Raw genomic sequence first — 18,741 nt, forward strand, 5'->3', positions numbered from 1 at the left:
ACAGAATCTCCAGATTAGACCCTAGAAGGTCATCTTAATAGAGAATATACTTTGAAAACAAAGCAGACTCTACAGAAACCTCACATAGCTCTGCAATGATTAACAGGATTTGCCTCAAAATGTCTTTAAGATTTGATTGAAGTATTTTTTGTTAAGATAACATTTCAAACACCAAAAAAAATCTTTACTCATTCAACACGGACTGATGAAAAAATCCAAAGGCTTTAGTAGATATGACTTTTCCATAAAAAGGAGAAAAAAAGTAGTTTTCTACAGTCTTGTGTGCAATTTTGGCAGCTGCCAAAAGTTAGATAAAATCTGAGTATGGTACAGAAAGCCTTCTGTGCTTCAGTAAAGCAGTTTGATGTTTACAGATGTGGCGAGTTGTTATTCTCTATAGCTGGCATCACAAACATTTAAGAACAAATATACTGATCTATAAATATAGAGATGTGAAATTCTCTCAAACAAAATTTTACTTGGCTTAAAATAAAAAGAAGCTTAGATGGCTTGTCTGAAGACAAAAGAAAAAAATATAAATATAAGTACTGTCAGTTGTAAACATCTTCATGCCACCTGTAACTTAAAGGCAATAAAAGTGACAAAGCTGAATTCTAGGCCCTGAAAAAAGGCGTTGAGAATTCAAATTTCAGATGACATCTATTTCAGAAGATGTTGTTTCTGAAGACTAGTATACGCTGAGACTACACTGTTGCTGCAAGTAAGAGGAGTACATGTTCAGCATAAACACAATTATACATTTCCTGATATACCTTACTCCAAAAACTCCATGATAAATACATTACCAGTGGGAAAAACTGATTTTTGCAAAGCTTGCTCCATGCCAGAGAGATCAGTTTAAAAAAAATAAAATCACACACTAACCAACATGCCTACGCTGCCAATAGCCTCAGTTTAGAAGACTGAGATGGTATACATGGAATATTTCTACGTAGCATGGCACATCGCCCAGGCAAAGGATGCACTTTCAGGAAGCAGATAAGCCAGTTTAATGTCTGATTGTCATGTGAAGCCATGGCACTACCAAGTCACTGCTCTTGCCTGTATTACCTCCTCCCGTCCTTCTGCAGGAAATTAGTATTTTTTTTCCATCTATTTAGGCTCCTGGAACAACGTATCTCAGCTTAGACAAGTCCCAGAGAGATACAGACAACTGCAGATACCTATTAAATCAGCTCAACCTTAACATGGAACCACGCTCTAATACGTCCTACCTCTAAGCAGGGCATCCTACCCATGCAGCTACTCTGCCTCTCAAATCTTCATAGAGATAAACCTTCCATGTAGCATTGTATTGTACCCTGTAAATGCTGCACAGGCTTTTCAAGAATTTATCATTTTGTCTATAAAGCAGATGAACTAAGAGATCAGGTTGAAAAACAGTTGCTCACCTGAAAACCTGGTTCAAGCAAGGTAGAGGAATGACAGCAATGGACAAAACAGAGAGCACTGAGAGTAAGCTGGAGTCAAACAAGATTTATTCAAAGGAAACATATAGCAAGGAGATGCACACAAACTTGGTTTTCCAAAGCTGTTATTTATTAAAATAAATAAGGCTGTTATTTATTAAAATAAAAAGATCACTAAAAGCATTTTAGTAGCAATATTCTTACCCAGTTGTTCTTTTTGCCAGCATAGATTTCCATGTTTTCTCCATACTGGGGCTCTTCAAGTAAAGTCTGATATTCAAACATGAGACGTGAGCTCTCACGCAATCGGCTGCACTGAAATTGGTGATACTGCTGCACAAGCTCTTTCACAACAAGCAGGAGGCATTCAGGATTTGAAGGATTCCAAGAAGCTAAATTCTGTTGAATTATAAAATGAAAGAGACTGTATTCATTTCCAGCAATAAAAAGATCAACACTCTCCCTTCCATATTGATACCAGAGGCAAGTATGCATGTGGAAGCTTGGTGACAAAGCTAAAACAGTATTATATGCAAAGGTTATAACATGCTTTGGAAGGAAACCAGGTCAAACAGCAAATGCAAGCCTTAATGTGAAATGAGAATCCATATAGGGACCGACCATAGAACAGGTAACTGGGTTAGTACCAGGCATAAATAGGCTCAAATCACTATACCATTCTTCCCTGAAATTACTGTTGCACCTGAGGACTTGAAAAGTCTGAATTCAAAAAACTAAAACTGATATGAAATATAAATGTATCAGATTAAGTGCAACCCTGTGTAGTATCTGACTCCAAAAATGGTCATCCAATTGAATATGCCAAATTGATGCCAACTATGGAAACTAATTATTCAAACAGTCGATACAGTATTCTGACAGTGACACAGCAAATGAACTCAACGTTGTGTTTACTTCACCTTGACTGTGTCTTTACTACCTTGTTGCATTCCCTTAATACAAACGCCATCCATACAGAAGTCTCTTCCATCTGCCTGGCAGAAGTTTTTATTGCAAGTTGAACAAATATCAAGAAACACAGGTAACAGAAAACAAGTGTTAATACAATTGAAAGTAACTTTTTCAGTAGCAATCTCTCAGCGCAACTACTCTAACATCAACTCTGACCGGCCTTCTATGCAAAACAAGCTCTAGCTGGGAATGCTTTCTGTGTTACAAGACATAGCTAACATAATCAGTGTTACACACCTACTTCTAATTGACCTAGAATGGGTCTCTGTTAATGGCAAATGAGAGCTCATCCTGTACTCCATACTGATAAGAGATAAGACAGTTCTGATGCAAAAAAACAAAAGACAACTCCAGACTGCAGCAAAGCCCGTGTGCTTTATACTTAGGTCCTCAACAGGTCTTGAAGTAAGCTCAGGAGATGTTAACAGCAATGCAGCTTTTTGTCAGCTATGAGCACAAGCAAAATTATTCTGTATTTCAGTAGATCAGACATGTGACAACAAACTAGTTGCAATGGGATTTTAAATTGCATGGATTGTACAACTAACATGAAGATGCTTAGAGATAGTAAAGATGCCTATTTTACAACTATGTTAAGATAAAATATAGAATTTTCAAATAACATTATCTATCAGTATCCAAACTCAAAGTAATTACACGGTTACTTTTCCCCTGGAAATTGCAGACATTTCAGATACAAATTATATGCATAATATACATTCTTCTGCAATGACAAAAAAAAAACCCAACACATTCCTTTTAAAAGTCTTCAGTAGAAATACTGCTTTGGTATGTAGCATTTTCTACAATGAGGACAGAAAATATTTCTGTATTTTGAAGTATTTATCATAAAACTGCTTTGTATAAAAACATATACATAATTATGTTTCCTAGCCTAGGTTAAGTAAAGGAAAGAAGTTAGATTAAAAAAAAATAAGTGTCCCCTAAAACATAAAAGCTATTCCTAATTTGTGTAACACGGGTATCGATAAATACAAATGGCACAGGCTTCCCATAGAGGTTGTTGAGTCTCCATCCTCGGATATACGCAAAACCCAACCAGATGCAGTCCTGGACAACCTGCTTTATCTGATCCTGCCCAAGTTGGCTCCTCCCAACCTCTGCTATTTTGTGATTCTGTGAAGTGGTTTACAAAAAGATCATCAACTGAAACAGGATCTTATCAAGAGATGACTGCATAGTTCTGACTTGAAAAAGAAGAGTTGTGTACAAATTTTATCTTCTCATACTTTTCACCATGCACCTTCAGGTCTACAATGAAGAATACCTGTAGCCTAACAGCTACTGATGTGGCTATTTCCTTTCAAAAAGCTTACGGTTTTTCTTATCATGGTTCGTACCATAACCCTTTGTAATGGTGTTGTACAGACTTCAGTATATGTGCATGATAAAAATACTTTCTCTTCCTTTATCTTTCCACAACTTAATATTTGTTTTCCTCTGATGTCATATGTTATGCTGTTATCAACATAAGTTTCATTTTCAGCATGCAATTTGTGATGTTCACAAGTCTAATTTGTAAAAACACACTGTCTTCTTCCCCGTAGATGGTAAGAGCACCTATAAAATGGGAATATTAGTATTGCCATATATCTGAAAAGGTGTAGAATATTCTATAGTAACTGGTGAATGGGTGAGATAGTAATGAGGTTTTTGTAAGCTTTTCATGTCCACACTAACAAATGACCAGAAGCCCTGTTCTATCAAATCTTCCATCTGCAGCTGATAAAAATTTACTCCTGACTGGAATCTGTTTAAGCTTATCCAATTCTACAAAACATTAGAGAAAATCTGTCAGGTAGACAGCGTCTTCTAGGAAACACATTTTTGTATCATGCAGTCTGAAACCAGACTGTGTATAACCTTAAATTTCCTGTTCCCAAGCTCCTGCTCAAATAAAGCATTTCCAGAAAGCCAGAGGATGTAATATGCCAGTATGTATTGATATCAGCCAGACAAGTGGGAATAACCTTTCCTCCTAATGACACTGCTATAACACAATAGAAATGTTCTGTCAAAGGAAATGACCAACAATATTTTAATAACTGACCTAAATGCGACTGTACCTTTTGTTTTTTAAATAACATTACACTACAGACCAAAAAAAGAGCAAGAGGAAATCCATTGTCATTTGTCCAGCCTGGAGCTGCAGTATTGCTCTCTTTAAAGAGTTCAAGAATGCTGCATTAAAAACAGTGTTTACGTTGTACTGCTTTACAGCTACAGGAATTAAAATGAATGATTTGACTCTAGGATCTTTACTAAATACTTTCCATTCAGCAACTGAAGAGTCCAAGTATGAACTGGTTATAAATACAGGTTGCCTAGAGAAAAACCAAACTACCCACCTAGTACATACAGCAATTCCAGTGCATTCTCACTGATGCAAGAGTAAATACTGTGTCTACACAAGTTTTCTATAACAAGGGTTCTGCTTTAAACATATCTTCTTTTTTTAACTTTATAGTTGTAGTACTTGCTACCTGGCAATTGGCCATGACATTTCTAGTCAGTTTGCTAACTTTTCAGAAGTACTGTTCCTTTCAGAAGATCTAAATTTATGATTTCTAAACACAAACTCCTCAGAATACAATGACATACTTATATGTGAAATCTTTTAAAATATCTTTAAGTGTTATTTGCCCTAAGCACTGCTCATTCATCTGAAAAGCCTTTAACCATTTCACTGTTATCCAATTTCAACAGCATGGCAAAAACATGTTATATTGCTCTTTCACAGCTTCAAAGAGTACCTTCTTTTATCTTTTTATTTTTGAAATCAAAGAAAGTAAGCAACCACCTAAAACATACAATGTAGAAACATAACTGAGGCAGAATTTGATGTTTATCAAGCTGATCCCTTGTAAAATATCCTAATCGGTACAGCTTCTGCATTAGTATTCTTCTGAGAACATACACAAATTTGTCACTTCAGTCAACGACAGCAGTGTCCCTGCAACGGTAAACTGGCCTCTTTCTTTAGAGATAAAAGGATGTTCTAAATAACATTTTATTTAGCAACATAGTATTGGATAGTACCATTTGGAAGTTGTTTTAATAAGTAAAATCTTAAACTAAAGGCTTCAGAGAAGATGAAAAAAGAGGCAGCATGTTTCCTTCATTCTGCCTGCCTGTTTGCCTTAAGCCTGCTTTCCAACCATGGCCAACACAGTTCTCATAAGAAACAATATTTTAAAATACTTAAAGCATAAGAAGAACAAAGTGAGCTTCCAGTGTTTCCGTGTTCCATGGCTTCAAGTTTTGCCACAAAGAATTGCATAAGAACTATGCTCTGAATGCAAATTCAGAATTATGAGAGTTTTAGTCATTGCTGCTTCAGAAAAATCCTGGACATACAGAAACACACATAACCTCATTTTCTACAGCCAGACTGCTAAAACCTGTCAGGTATGAAAAACCCTATTAAATAAATAACCAGCAAACATGTACACAGTAGAAGACATGTTATTTTCCATGGTTTTTACCTATATCTCCTGTTTTGCTCACCAGGACCTTTAATTTTGTCTCTGACAAAATGTATACTTTCATGTCATTTTAACCAAATCTCACATATGCTGGAAAGAGAAACATTTTTTAACTGACATTGCTATAAAATTGCAATAAAAATCAATTTTTTATCAAAGAATTGAGCACACTGACTGGAGTATTGACAGTATTCTAAATTACATATTTCACTCAATAAATCTTTTCTAATTTGAAATGAGATTTCTGCAGACTTTCCAGAGAGTTAATCAAATTTTACAGAACAATCAGTAATGCATTTAAAATAAAGAAATCCAGACTTGGATCCAATTCCTTGTTCTGTTTGCCAAGAGATATTTTTAAATGAACCCTGCAGTGAAAACTCTACCTTACTCAAAAGTTAGCCAGTAAAACAATATACAGCTGTGAACCAACTCATACCGTGCATCCACCACTAGTTCTGCATTCATGGCCATGCCCACTCTTAGATACACATCTCAGAGTGGCTGCAACCATTTTTAATATTAGTACTTTTTTTTTTTTTTTTAACTATATTGTGGAAGCATTTGCCTCTCTTCTGAGCCCATGGATGAGGCTTAATTAAAAAATTCTCTTCTGTCTAGGCACCAACTCACACTTCCATCCATAATTTCCACTACAGCTAGGAGCAATACCACACTTTAAATCTTAACTTAAACCTTCTAATTGGCTTTCAGCTTGCCAGACTACAACTTGTGTAACTTTAATTTTCTAAAAAGGGAAATTGTTACCTCATCTTGAGCAGTTTATTTACTATAGTAGCAGGTTAAAAGCATGAGAAGATGACTACGTATTTTTTGTGGAGCCTGAAACCTGGTGATGTCTTCTGTGATGGCTAATCCCCATTTTTCCAGTTGGTGAATTACTTTAAAACAGTGGGGTTACACTGCTCTACAGGAAAAGTAAGGGAGCTTGACCTTCCATATGACAGAGAATGGACTCCAGAAACTTCACTACCAACCCACGTAGCTACGGTCATACAGAAGCTGGCCACTAACTACCTATCCATCAGTAAGCATCTCACCAGAAGGAAGGTGGATATTCTACGGTCACGGAAGCTTCTCTGGCAATTGCTAACTTGATTCATCGGTGGATTAAGTTACAGGAAGAGGTCTTTCAAGAAATTAGTTATTTAAACCTCGGAGTAATTATTAATAGCATGTACATCCACTACATGTACACTACATCCACTGCTCAACCTCACATGTGCTGAATGGCAATATAAATGAAAATACAGCATCCAGTTACTATACAGAGACTAGAAGAGCATTAAACTATGTCTAAATTAGCCAAGTCCAAAGTGATTCAGGAAATCTGTTCTGAAGATTGCCAAATATTAAACAAGCTCGCTGAAGAGCATAAATTTCACTAAGAAGAAAACCCTACAGATTTTGTTGGGGACCAAAAGTCCATCTTCAAACTCCCTTGCTCTTGATCCTGTCTACTGACGGAAGCTGGCTGCATTATAAGCCAGCAGTTTGATAGGGAGAGGTTTTTGGACCATGAGATAAGACCAAAGTGTTGAGAAAAATCAATTCGCTTCAAATGTACATAAAGAGGCAGAGTTAAGATATTATAAGGCCACCCACAGAGAATGCAATCTACGCCATTTCAACAGCAATTCATTTGAATAAATACCAATGATACCAACTGGATTTCAAAAAGAGACAAAATTTGCAGCCAGACTATATCACTTTTAATGAGATCTTCTTAGAGGTAAGACAAGTGAAACAAACAAACAAACAAAAAAAACAGTAGCTTCTCATCCCTTCTATGAAAGCCATGCAAAATTTAGCTTTCCAAGGTAGCCACAATGTTCAACTTCTGGCAAAGTAACCCCATTTAAGTTTTGTTTTGGAACATTCTGTGCTTTGCAGTCCTTCCTGTGTCCTTTCAAAAAGCTAATCAAGAACCTATGCAAACTACTCAGTGTCAGTGATTACCCTTTCCCCCTTTTCTTCAAACTATGAAGTGCATACTTTTCAATAAGCAGCTATTTCACAGCCACTGTCACAAGTTATTGCTTATTTCATAACTTCAGGCAATGTCTACAGCAAACTATAATTCTACACTATCAGAAAGAAAATACGATAATTTCTAATTGATCTGAAGTTGTTTTTCTTTGAAATGTGTTTAAATATCCAGGTTGCCAGAATTTCTTCCAGGAATGTGATTTTAAAGAAGACAGATTGTAACTGTTTTTCCTGGCTATACTACAGGAAACAACAGCAAGATCTTATTTTAAGTTGGTGTACTTTTATATTTCTAAGCAAGAAATTAAGTTTCACAAGAAAATGTCAGTAAACAAAACCTCCCAGGCCTATAACAGTGGTAACGCATTTCTATACCATCTTCCATCTAGAATTACCATAAAGAATAATGTAAGTACAGATTTGCATTTTGTTTATATCTCTGCACACCACACACACGCAACTTGTATCCCATGGTGGCTTAAAAGCAATACCCAGGGTAAGTTTTTACCTGAAATGAGAAAGATCACGCTGATATCAGTGCTTACGCTCCATATAATTACAAAGGAGATATAGGTCCAGTGGTTACAGTATTAGTCTACAAACTGGGATATCTGGTTTCAGTTCCTGCTCTGCTACAGTCTTCATGGGCCACCACGGGGAAATTGCTCACAGAAAAAGGCACAGGATAATTATCTGCCATATGCTCACATCTTTCTATCAACAGATATTTTTCACAGTATTCACAGGGCTGGAGTGTTATAACAACTTTAAAGGCTTCAGTTTCTTAGCAGCCAGCACTTAAACATCCTACAGGCTGCAGTTTCAAATCAATCACTGTAAACCTACATGCCATCTACTTGTCATCCTGTTTTCACAGGTTCTTCTTATCCCCCTCCCGCAAAGCACCACTGGTACAACTTTCTGGAGTGATATACTTGAAATGATCATTTTTGGGCATAAGCAAACATCAAAGACTTAACATTGCATGAAAACAGTTCAACTCAGGAGCACTTCTGTCATGGTAAATATCACTGAAGAAATTACAGACCTGGTGTGCTCGACTTGCTGTTATGTACAACAGATGAAAAGTTTGCATAAAGCAACACTTGGGATAGTCTTTTTTTTTTTTTTTTTTTTTTAGTGAGAGGCTGTAAAAACTGGATGCACAAACTATACGAGCCTGTAAATGCTTTCCCAAAATCTCAAATACCTGAAGGCCTTGAATTAGCATGAGAGTATGCAGCAAGTGAACAACACATGAATAGAATATTAACAATTTAATTCTGCTTTCCATAAAGTACCTTACCTTTGGTATACCCAAATGATTTTCCATCATTTCTTCTACTGGCCAGACAGTGTGATTCTTGATTAATGATTACATACCCAATGCAATTCTAAAATAACACTTGGAAAATCTGACAAACAGAACACTCTTCAGAATTCACTGAGAATAAATGCATCGCTTCCTCTCAAGTACCACTCACCAGAAATAGGAGAGAACACAACTTCCAAAGGTTACTACAAATTACTCCTATGCCTTGCTGTGGAAGGCTGCTCTGGAGATGTAGGAACTGTGACACTGAGCCCAGAAGAGCATTTTGAAGTTGTGTACTCTTCCTGAAAGTCTGCTTCTGCCACGGAGCACTCTTACAATATAATCAGACGCTCAGAAGCTACTACTGCCTACCATCACAAGAGAGAGAGTACAATACTGTCTAATTAATCTTCTGAAGACTTGGCATGCAAGATATTTCTCATCCTATTTTGCTAAGGGATTACAGCAAAATCTGTCCCTTTCCAGATCTGCCAGTGGAGCTCTCCCAGACTGGGCCTTTACCTGCTCTGAGAAGGAATTTCTTAATTCCCTCAACACACAGATCCTGGGATAGGGACTCCAATCTACTCATCATTAGTTAACCCAAGTCAGCACACAGCCTTTTTTCCCCTTGGGAGTCTGTTACCAGAGGTGGACGTGTCTAACTAGCACAGCAAGTAAAAGAACGAAGCATTAAGAAAAAAATAATTTCAAAACAAGACACACGCACGCACATCTTTTACCTAAAGATCTACTCATCATGCATGGATGGCAGCATGAACAGGCCCAAGCTGTCAGACCCCGAGCGCACCAGAGAGCAGACCACTGTCTCCATATTCAAGCTTTACCTCAAAAGGCCCTTTTAAAATAGAAAGTTTTTCACTCTTATCAGTTCTTGAGCTCTTCCTTTCCTGTGAAAACCAGTAATTTTAGCTACAGCTAATATTTTTGGTTGGTCCAGTAACGTCCCTCAAGCTTTTGTTTTTGGGTGGCATATACAGAACTGTTCCTTCTAACCATTCCACTCCCCATCCCCTCCCCAAATCCCATAAATTAAAATCAATGTATCATATTGTGGATCTCACTGGCGAAGCTAACACGAAGCATTTGCATTTTACTTCCATATTTGTACTACAAGAGAGCTTATAGAGCCTTGAAAATGCAGTCCCTGAAGAAAACACCATTTTGTAAAAGTGATAAGACACTGGAAATTATTTTTTTCTCTACTATATTGGACAAATTAACGCAAATGAGTGATCCCTTCTTGAAAAGCAGTATAACAAAAAACCCCACTCATTTGGTTCCATCATGCAAGTAAAAGCTGCATCTCTGTAAAGACAGGTATATATGGCAAAATTCATGTAAAATGATAATAACACTAATACTGCAAATAAAAGTTAACATGATGTTAACTTCAATGGTAATAGATTTCTGTAGTTATCTTTAAAAAAAAAAGAGCAGATATGCCTGAGGAACTGAGATGGAAGATAGGGAGGAAACGCAGGCATACAAGCATGTAAAGAATAAGTAAAATCAGGAGGTTTTGAAACAAATACAAGCTGAAACTTAGACCAGCAAAAAGTAAACAAAATATTGTTTGAATCTTCCTCCACGTAGGGAAATAATAGATCCTTTGAAAATAGCCTTGTGTGCAAAGATATTTCTTTGCCTCAGCAGTATCTTGTGAACGAAAGAACCTGCAGGGTCTTAAGCCATTCCCATGGATAAAAAAATAAAATACAATTATAAGTTTTAACAGAATTCACAGCCTAGAACTTAATCAAATCTAAACCAGCATTATCAGAGAATACTTATTTCGCACTGACCTTCTGTAATCAGTTAATTTAAAAGTCTGTTCTGCTTGCATATTCATAAGCAATGACTGACTGTCTCTACAGAAAAATGAAACATGGCTCAACAATTTGAATTCAATAGGCGTATCACGTTGAATTTAAACGTACACTCAATTCAGGAAGACTGTCCTAGATTTTTTTTGGTCTTCCTTTGAAAAAAATAAAACCCTGAAGATGTGTTTCTAGAAAACTAACAAGCTGTTGCCTTCAAGCCAAGCCATTTCTTATATTCTGGAGTTCTTATGAGAAAGTGGAGTGTACTGTGCCAGTAACATTACACACCAGGGCCAGAATCCTTTAATTTTTGCCAACTTCTCTAATACTAGCTTTGTTTTCCAAATTTTATTACAACATCGTTCAAGGCATGTACAATTACATTTCAATTAAGTAAAGCAAAAGAAAAAGAAAGTTGTAACTATATTGATTTTTATCAGTTTGATGGTTGACAGAAGAATTATCAATACCAAAACTATTATTCTACTTGCAAACTTAAAAAAAAAAATAAAAAAATTTTGCTTTCATACAACCAGCTTGGGATATCCAACCTTGTATTTTTGGTTTAAACTAACAACAATCTGAAAATCACTGAGATTAACTAGGATTTATTGTATTACACTTACCAATAGCAAGGTCTTTATTTTCTACAAAACAGATATATTATATATACACATATAAATACATAACCATATTTAGCCATATCACCCACCAAAGAAATGAGCCTCTCTAAATTAAAATGAATTCAAGATGAGATCCAGAAACTCGAGAGTCCGATGCTCTGGGCCCAAGTCTAAACTAAACAGACAAATTGAAAGAAACATACGCCTCAACATCTGTTTCAGCCTTTAAGATTTAAGCATCTTGTTATTCTGGTCCAAGCTTCTGGCCTATAGAACTGTATGATCAAAGGAAAGAAAGTGAGGTGAATGCACACAATAATTTTACATGAGTACAATAGGACAGAGAATTATATAAGGTATCTAAGTCCCTTTCAGACTCATAAATATTAACAATTTTGGACAGAAAGAAGGAACAAAAAGAAAAGGCTAGCAAATAAATTCAGAAGACTAAACCAAGGAGAGAAAAAGGAATAATTTACCAACATAAAAAGACCTTGCAGGAAGAGGAGTGGGAAAGGCAGTAGGGAAAACATGTCTTCTGTCGTCTCTCTTGAATTCTTGGTCAACCCCACCTCTGCTTCCCAAGGAATCCACCAGCCTTCCCAGTGCGATCCTCCTGGGGGATTTCTCATTTTAAACCACCCAGTACAACTACAGCAAATAAGAGGCAGAAAATCTGTGCCTGGTTTATGATACACCTCTCTAGTCGGGTCAAGGAAACAAATTAAGATTCTCTGGGGGAACTGCATGGAGCTCAGGCACCAAAACCAGACTGAAATACACCCAAAATAAGGGTCTTCCAGGTCTGGCCCATACAGGAATGCTGTACTGGCATAGTTCCTTCTTACAAAAAAACAAACAAACAAACAAAAAAAAACACAAAAGGCTAAAATGCATACCATAAATGCCAACAAATAATACCACCACCAGCAAAACAGTCCTGATGCTGGGAGAGTTCCTGAACAAAAGTACTCTTCTGATGGTATAAAATGTGTATAAGAAGGAAAGGGATAAACATGTTTCAGAATTCCCATTTGCTGTTGGAGAATCAACAGTAAATAGCACTGGATTATAAATAATCAAAACACATCTTGATGTATGAAGTCAAGAGATAAATGAAAAGTAAACACAAAAAAGTGAATAGAAAAGAATTTCAAAATAAGAAGAAAGCTTCAACGAAAATCCAGAACCCAGTCCTGCATTCCATTTCACTTAAACTCCCTGTGATCAATTTAAACCAGGGTAACTTAAGGCTTTTAGCGCAAGAGCGGTAGGTTAGTGGTCCAGGAACGGAATCCTCAGCTGACATCCCAAATACAACAAGCAGAAGGGATGGCAATGCTAAAGCAGTTCGAACTCACCCACACATTTCCCAGACAAATCAAAGAACTCTCCCAACCCCAGCTTTAAAGTCATATTCTGAAAACCATCATACTCCTTTGCCCTTATGTAGGGGCTTTCATACTAAGGTAACAAGCATCTGCACCTTTGCCAACAACACAACAGCCAGGCCTTTTAGAACAAAACTGTTCAAATGTCATTAGCTAATACAAGGGTTGGTTGGTTTTTTTTTTTACTTCTGAGCATAGGAACAATTGATGCTGTCCAACAGCTGTCTCATGCACCTGATGGTGAATGAAGAACTGCTACAGAAGGGGAAGTTATTTAAAGGAATCACTTCACTACCTATTAAAAGCTAACTCAACAAGAAGGCAGTAACAACGATTACGATTTTGAGCACAGCCAGAGAAGCAATATAGCTTTCCTGACGGTCGTCATACGGCCGTATGATAAATACCACGGAGCCTAATAAATCCAAACGCAAGAACTTAAAATAAATATTGCTCTGTACAAGATACATAGCATGACAGCTAATACACTCAGGTAGCACAATTAGCTGAATCAACTGTACAACGAGTGAAATCTGTACCCACTATTAACAATTAGACGAGGGGAAACTATTTGCAATGCTAGCTACTGGGCTGAGAGCAGCAGTGGCCCATTTTCTGTAGTGCTGTGATGGCAACGCCCTCCTCCCACATGAATGCAGCATACGTATTCCCACATACACTAGCCCATAAGGACACATTTGGGCTTCAGGAAACGTTAATGTCCTCTTGCCTCCCTCCCCACTAAGGCTAATGAAGCCTTTTCAATAGCAATGGGCGGGCAGAACCTTTCTGGGGTGACTAGCTGTAGACCTGATGTAGGATGCTAAAAAAACAAATCCTTAAACTAACTGCTAGCTTGCATCTACTACCCTGTCTCCTCTTTGCCAAACAGAATATACTTCAAAATCACTGGAAAAATGGGGTTAACATTTTGCATAAGCACTTCAGTTATTAACTGGCTCACATTAACAATCAACTAGGCTAACATAACAAACAATTCTTGTTACTCAAACTGGCGTCATTGTAATGAGCTCCAAATTAATCTCATCCGTACACAATCACTAATCTTGTTTTGTGCCAACTGAATTTTTAATCAGAACAGAGTGAATCATAGGTTGTTTTTAAAATACATTTCTAATACTTGTCATCCAAAATGAATAAACACTAGAGCAGGGAAGAACTTTTCTATTTACATTCTGAGAAGCTGATTTTATTTATGCATACTATACACGGAAGTATCAAGTGCATACTCTAGCTGAGTATATTTTTAATAAAAATGAAAAGTAAAAGTTTATTTTTAATAATGCCTCAAGTGTGCATAGCATCACTAACCTAAATAATTTAGCTCTCACTGTAATTAAAACAGTATGACAAACTAAAATAAAAGGAAGTCGCCCCTCTAAAGTATAACACCGACCTCTACATCATTCTAGAAGATCAAAATACACAGAAACCATGCCCTCTGACCAGCTGAGTAACTACTTCTGGAAGGCACACAACGAAGCACAGATTTTGCAGTGCTGAACTGAGACTTAGCCTGAGATTCACAGTGATTTTAATATCTGTTGGAGATACAGAAGCAAAGCAGAGTTTCAGCAGGCATTTTGACTTCTGTAATTGTAATACCATTTCAACAGAAGAGTTGATTAGCTCTGCATATAGAGAAAAGAGTGCTCAATGTATTACCTCATTACTAGAACACAAACCCACCTATTTAGGTATTCTTTGAAAAAAACAACACAAAGTCCTCACGTAGAGCATCTACTTTTCAAAACGCCATACTTCTGGAATCTTGGTTTAGCTGCCTAGCAGCTGCTTAACTGAACATGTTAAATGCCTGTTATGGCATTTAGATGAAAACGTAACTTGAAGGTCTGCCTACGGGCATGGAAACCGCACGAGGGACTGATGTGATCTGCAGTACAGCCATTCACATTTCGGTAGGGAAGTCTCCTGACAGCATCTATGAGAGCTGCACAAGCTTGAAGAATCTAGAGTACCTGGTTTTCATTTCAAGTTGAACATAAGGCCTGACTCAAGCCATGGAACAACATGTGATGACTTCTGCTTGACAAACAAGACATGCAGGCAGACGAGAGCAGTGCAGGAAGGCCCCATGTCAGAATTCCCACACATTCCGCTGCACGTACTCTTTCTTTACTTAGAGACTCCCTGGACTTGGTCCTCATTTAACACCATCTATGTGCTTTGTGAATTGTAGATTCCGTTTTGATTACCAGGAACTGGTGCATCAAAAGTACTTGTAGATTGCTCAAGATTAGGAGCGCAGAATTACAATCAATGTGCTAATCTATTTTCACTTGTAGTTAGTAGAAAGGTATGTTAACACATTAAAAAATTCTGCTAATATCTTCAAATTCAATTACAATCATCTTCATTAAACAGCTCTGAGATATGTGGGAAAAGGGAAGTCATTAAAATACTGAGCACAATAAATGGGTTACTGTTAATGTAACATTCTGGAGAAAACAAGTCTGCAAACCATGTTGAACATTAAAAGGCAAATGCAAAAGCAAAAGATACAACATAGCTGCAAAGTGGAGATAACTTCTTCTGATAACATCAGGACAGACTGGAGCAGAATGACCAAGGACCTTATCAAAAAAGGTTACATTAACATAGTGAATACTATAGCAAGGCATAGTGACCAAAGAAATGCTGTTGGGTTGCCAATTTGTTTTGTTTTGTTTTTAATTTCAATATAGGCTAGTAAATATCTTATTATGCATCAATGAGTGAGTCTCCAAGCTGCTTTCAAACAAAAAGGGTGAGAAGTTTGTTCTGTACTTAAGCAGAAGAAAAGCAATGCTCCCAAAGGACAGACTTAACGAGCAACGTAAGAAAGAAAGAAAACTAAGGATGTTTTTATCCTTATGGGTCTGCCAATGGATCACTAGTACTAGTAGCTTCTCTTCACACGAGAAATACGGCACCATATCACACACTTGGCAAGCTTCTCCATCTGAACAGTATTTCTGCAAGATGCCCCAAATTCTCTCTGAACATTTAGTATCTCTTTTGCTATTTGTTATCCATTAAAAAGTGCTCCTCTTTCCTTAACAACAACTGGAGAAACCGCTGCTACTATGAATACTTCTCAGAAGTTTTAACTTTGTGAAACAATAAAATTGGAAAAGGGAAAAAGAGTAGGACTGGTAAATTCAAGACTCTGAAAACAGTTCTAGAATTGTCATATGAAGTAAAACCTGTCCTAAAAATGAGCCTAATTAGACAGTTATTCAGCAGCACCAGACTCCTTCCCAAAGGAGTTTGCAAGCGTCACAGGAAATGGATCAGGGGAGCAAAGAAATATGACATTCACCTTTTAAAAACAAGAGTAAAGAAAAAAACACCTTATGTGTCAAAAACACCTCAAAACAAGCCTTTAGTAACAACTAGTAACTTCTGAGTGGGAGAAGCATGTTAGATGCATAACCAATGCTAGCTTCTTTAAACACGGCTTTACCAGTTTGGACTGGCAGTGAACAGCACATTTGAATAGTGAACAGTACATTTGGCTTCAGGCTGCGGTGTATTTTCTTCCATAGTAATATGATTGTGTAAAAATATTTTCTAATTAAGCTATTTTTTGACCCTCCCACCTTTTAAAAGTGCATTTCTTTGTCTTTTTACCAAACCCATACAAGCGGATAGCTCTGTCTCTGCCCCAGTGCTTCCAACAACATACATACTGGTTTTACCATTCCTCACGGGAAAACAGAATCAACATTACTGTACTACATTATGTTACTTTTTGTGCAACTAAATGCTTTTAAAAGACACAATTGGTGTTCAATCTTCTTTGCTAAAAGATCTTTTAAGATGGTCAAATATTAAATAGATATATTTTAAAAGAAACTGAAGTTTTTGTAAATGTAATCATCTTGATTAAAATACTTTAAAATAAAAAACCACATTTATGCATTCAACTTAAAATCACATTAGAAGTCAACTTGTTTATATTCACATGACAATGAGATAAAAGGTTTTTGTTTTATTTTTTTCTTTATTCTGCATTATTAGCAAATTCCTGTTGCTGAAGCTATTCTACATGTCTCTTTGCATGGTATAAAGTTCTCAAACAGTGAAGTACTTACATGCAAGGCAGAAGGATCTGGCAAAAATTCAGCATCTTCTCCAAAGATAAAATCCGGTGGCAGGTCAGGGTAGTGAGCATTGAAAATTATATCCCCTGAAAAGCAGTAAATGAAAACACTGTTTGCACCCTTATGTATGTGCTTATAAATAAAATATTGTATATGGGATACACATTTTATATAAAATTTGATAACGACATTTCAGGTACATATCCCTGCAATTTTTATAAAAAGATTACATGCAAGACAAGTATCAGATGTTTTGGGGGATGAAGTCAAATTCTTGAAGCACTGCTTCCTCCTCCTCTGCAAGCACTGTAACATGAAATACATTATTGCTTCATATCTCAAATGGTAATTCAAAGGACTATTGATCACAGCCTCAAAACACTGAGTTAAAAAACTTTTCTTAAAAGTACCATATTTAGATTTTTTTGTTTTGCACATTGAGTAAAACTCAGATGTAAACTACTGAGATTAGCATTTTCAAAATACTGGAGCTTTTAAATTTTAGTAGCACTTACTCCCTCTTTTTGTCTCCATCCCCAGCTTTAAGGAAGAAAAACAAGCAGTTCAACAGAGGTCATTCCAATTATCCAAATTCTGGCCAAGAAAAATGCAGTATTGTGCATCTAACCCGAGAGGCTAAAATTAACTAAAAATAATAATAAAAAAAAAAACTTCATCACAGCCTGGCACTGAGTTCTCATCTTGCTGGTGTCACAAGATATACAATTAACTACCGATGTGATAGTTCAAAAAAATTCGGTTGAATTATTTCACTAGTAAACATACTTCAGAGTTTAGATAGGTCAAGAAAAGGTCACTTTCACGCGAGCTTTAAAAAAATACCACCCACGATTCAAGAAAAGCTATATCTAGCATCACTTCTCTACCTCTGAATCACTCTTTCCTCTTTAAGAAGACATGAATGAAAAACTCTGAGCTTTTGCATAAAGCAGACCGGTGAGGTATCACAAAGAGCAGGCATTAAAAGGAGGAAGTCAATACCTACTATGTGGTAACTTGTTCAAAATCTATATAGCAAGGTAAAATCACTCGTTGTGGTAAGCCTTATAAATGATTCTGTTCAGAGTAATTACAGCCACTTTTTTTTTCTTCTAACAAATATAAATACAGAAGTGGAGAAAAGCATTAAATTAACAAGTCTTACACAGCCACGTTGTGTGCTCAGTAATGCCACCATCTCAAGACCCTCAATGTGACAGCTTTAATTGCCAATATTCTGTTAACATACAACTTGGCTCTACCTGGAAGCGAGGATGCTATAAAGATTAATTTGCAGAGGGCGAGGGCTCGTGACCAAGAAGCCAGCAGTCAGTCTGGGGTAGGTATGCTCCACTGCATCATTCCGAAACCACAAACGCACTGATCATGCGACTCAGTAGAGCATGGCATGGGTTTCTCCTGTCTGCACTCCCACCTGCCTTTCACAAACATCAGGAGCACAGGCGAGTACGGGATGCATGAAAGAGTAGAGGTCTGCCAGTTAAAATACCCTATACAGT

General features: G+C 36.8%; 1 protein-coding gene across 4 annotated transcripts in view; it reads right to left on the minus strand.

The window, feature by feature from the left end:
- Positions 1-18,741, minus strand: part of BABAM2 (BRISC and BRCA1 A complex member 2) — a 168,553-nt gene that overhangs the window by 119,955 nt on the left and 29,857 nt on the right. For all 4 annotated transcript variants that reach the window (XM_080586411.1, XM_080586412.1, XM_080586413.1 and 1 more), the window contains exons 4-5: positions 17,213-17,307; positions 1,635-1,829 (exon numbers count right to left, since the gene is read on the minus strand). In XM_080586411.1, the coding sequence (XP_080442537.1) occupies positions 1,635-1,829; positions 17,213-17,307 (290 nt within the window). The remainder of the gene's footprint in view (positions 1-1,634; positions 1,830-17,212; positions 17,308-18,741) is intronic.

The sequence above is a fragment of the Anser brachyrhynchus genome (genome assembly GCF_964034855.1).
Source record: "Anser brachyrhynchus genome assembly, chromosome: 3".
NCBI classification, from domain to species: Eukaryota; Metazoa; Chordata; class Aves; order Anseriformes; family Anatidae; genus Anser; species Anser brachyrhynchus.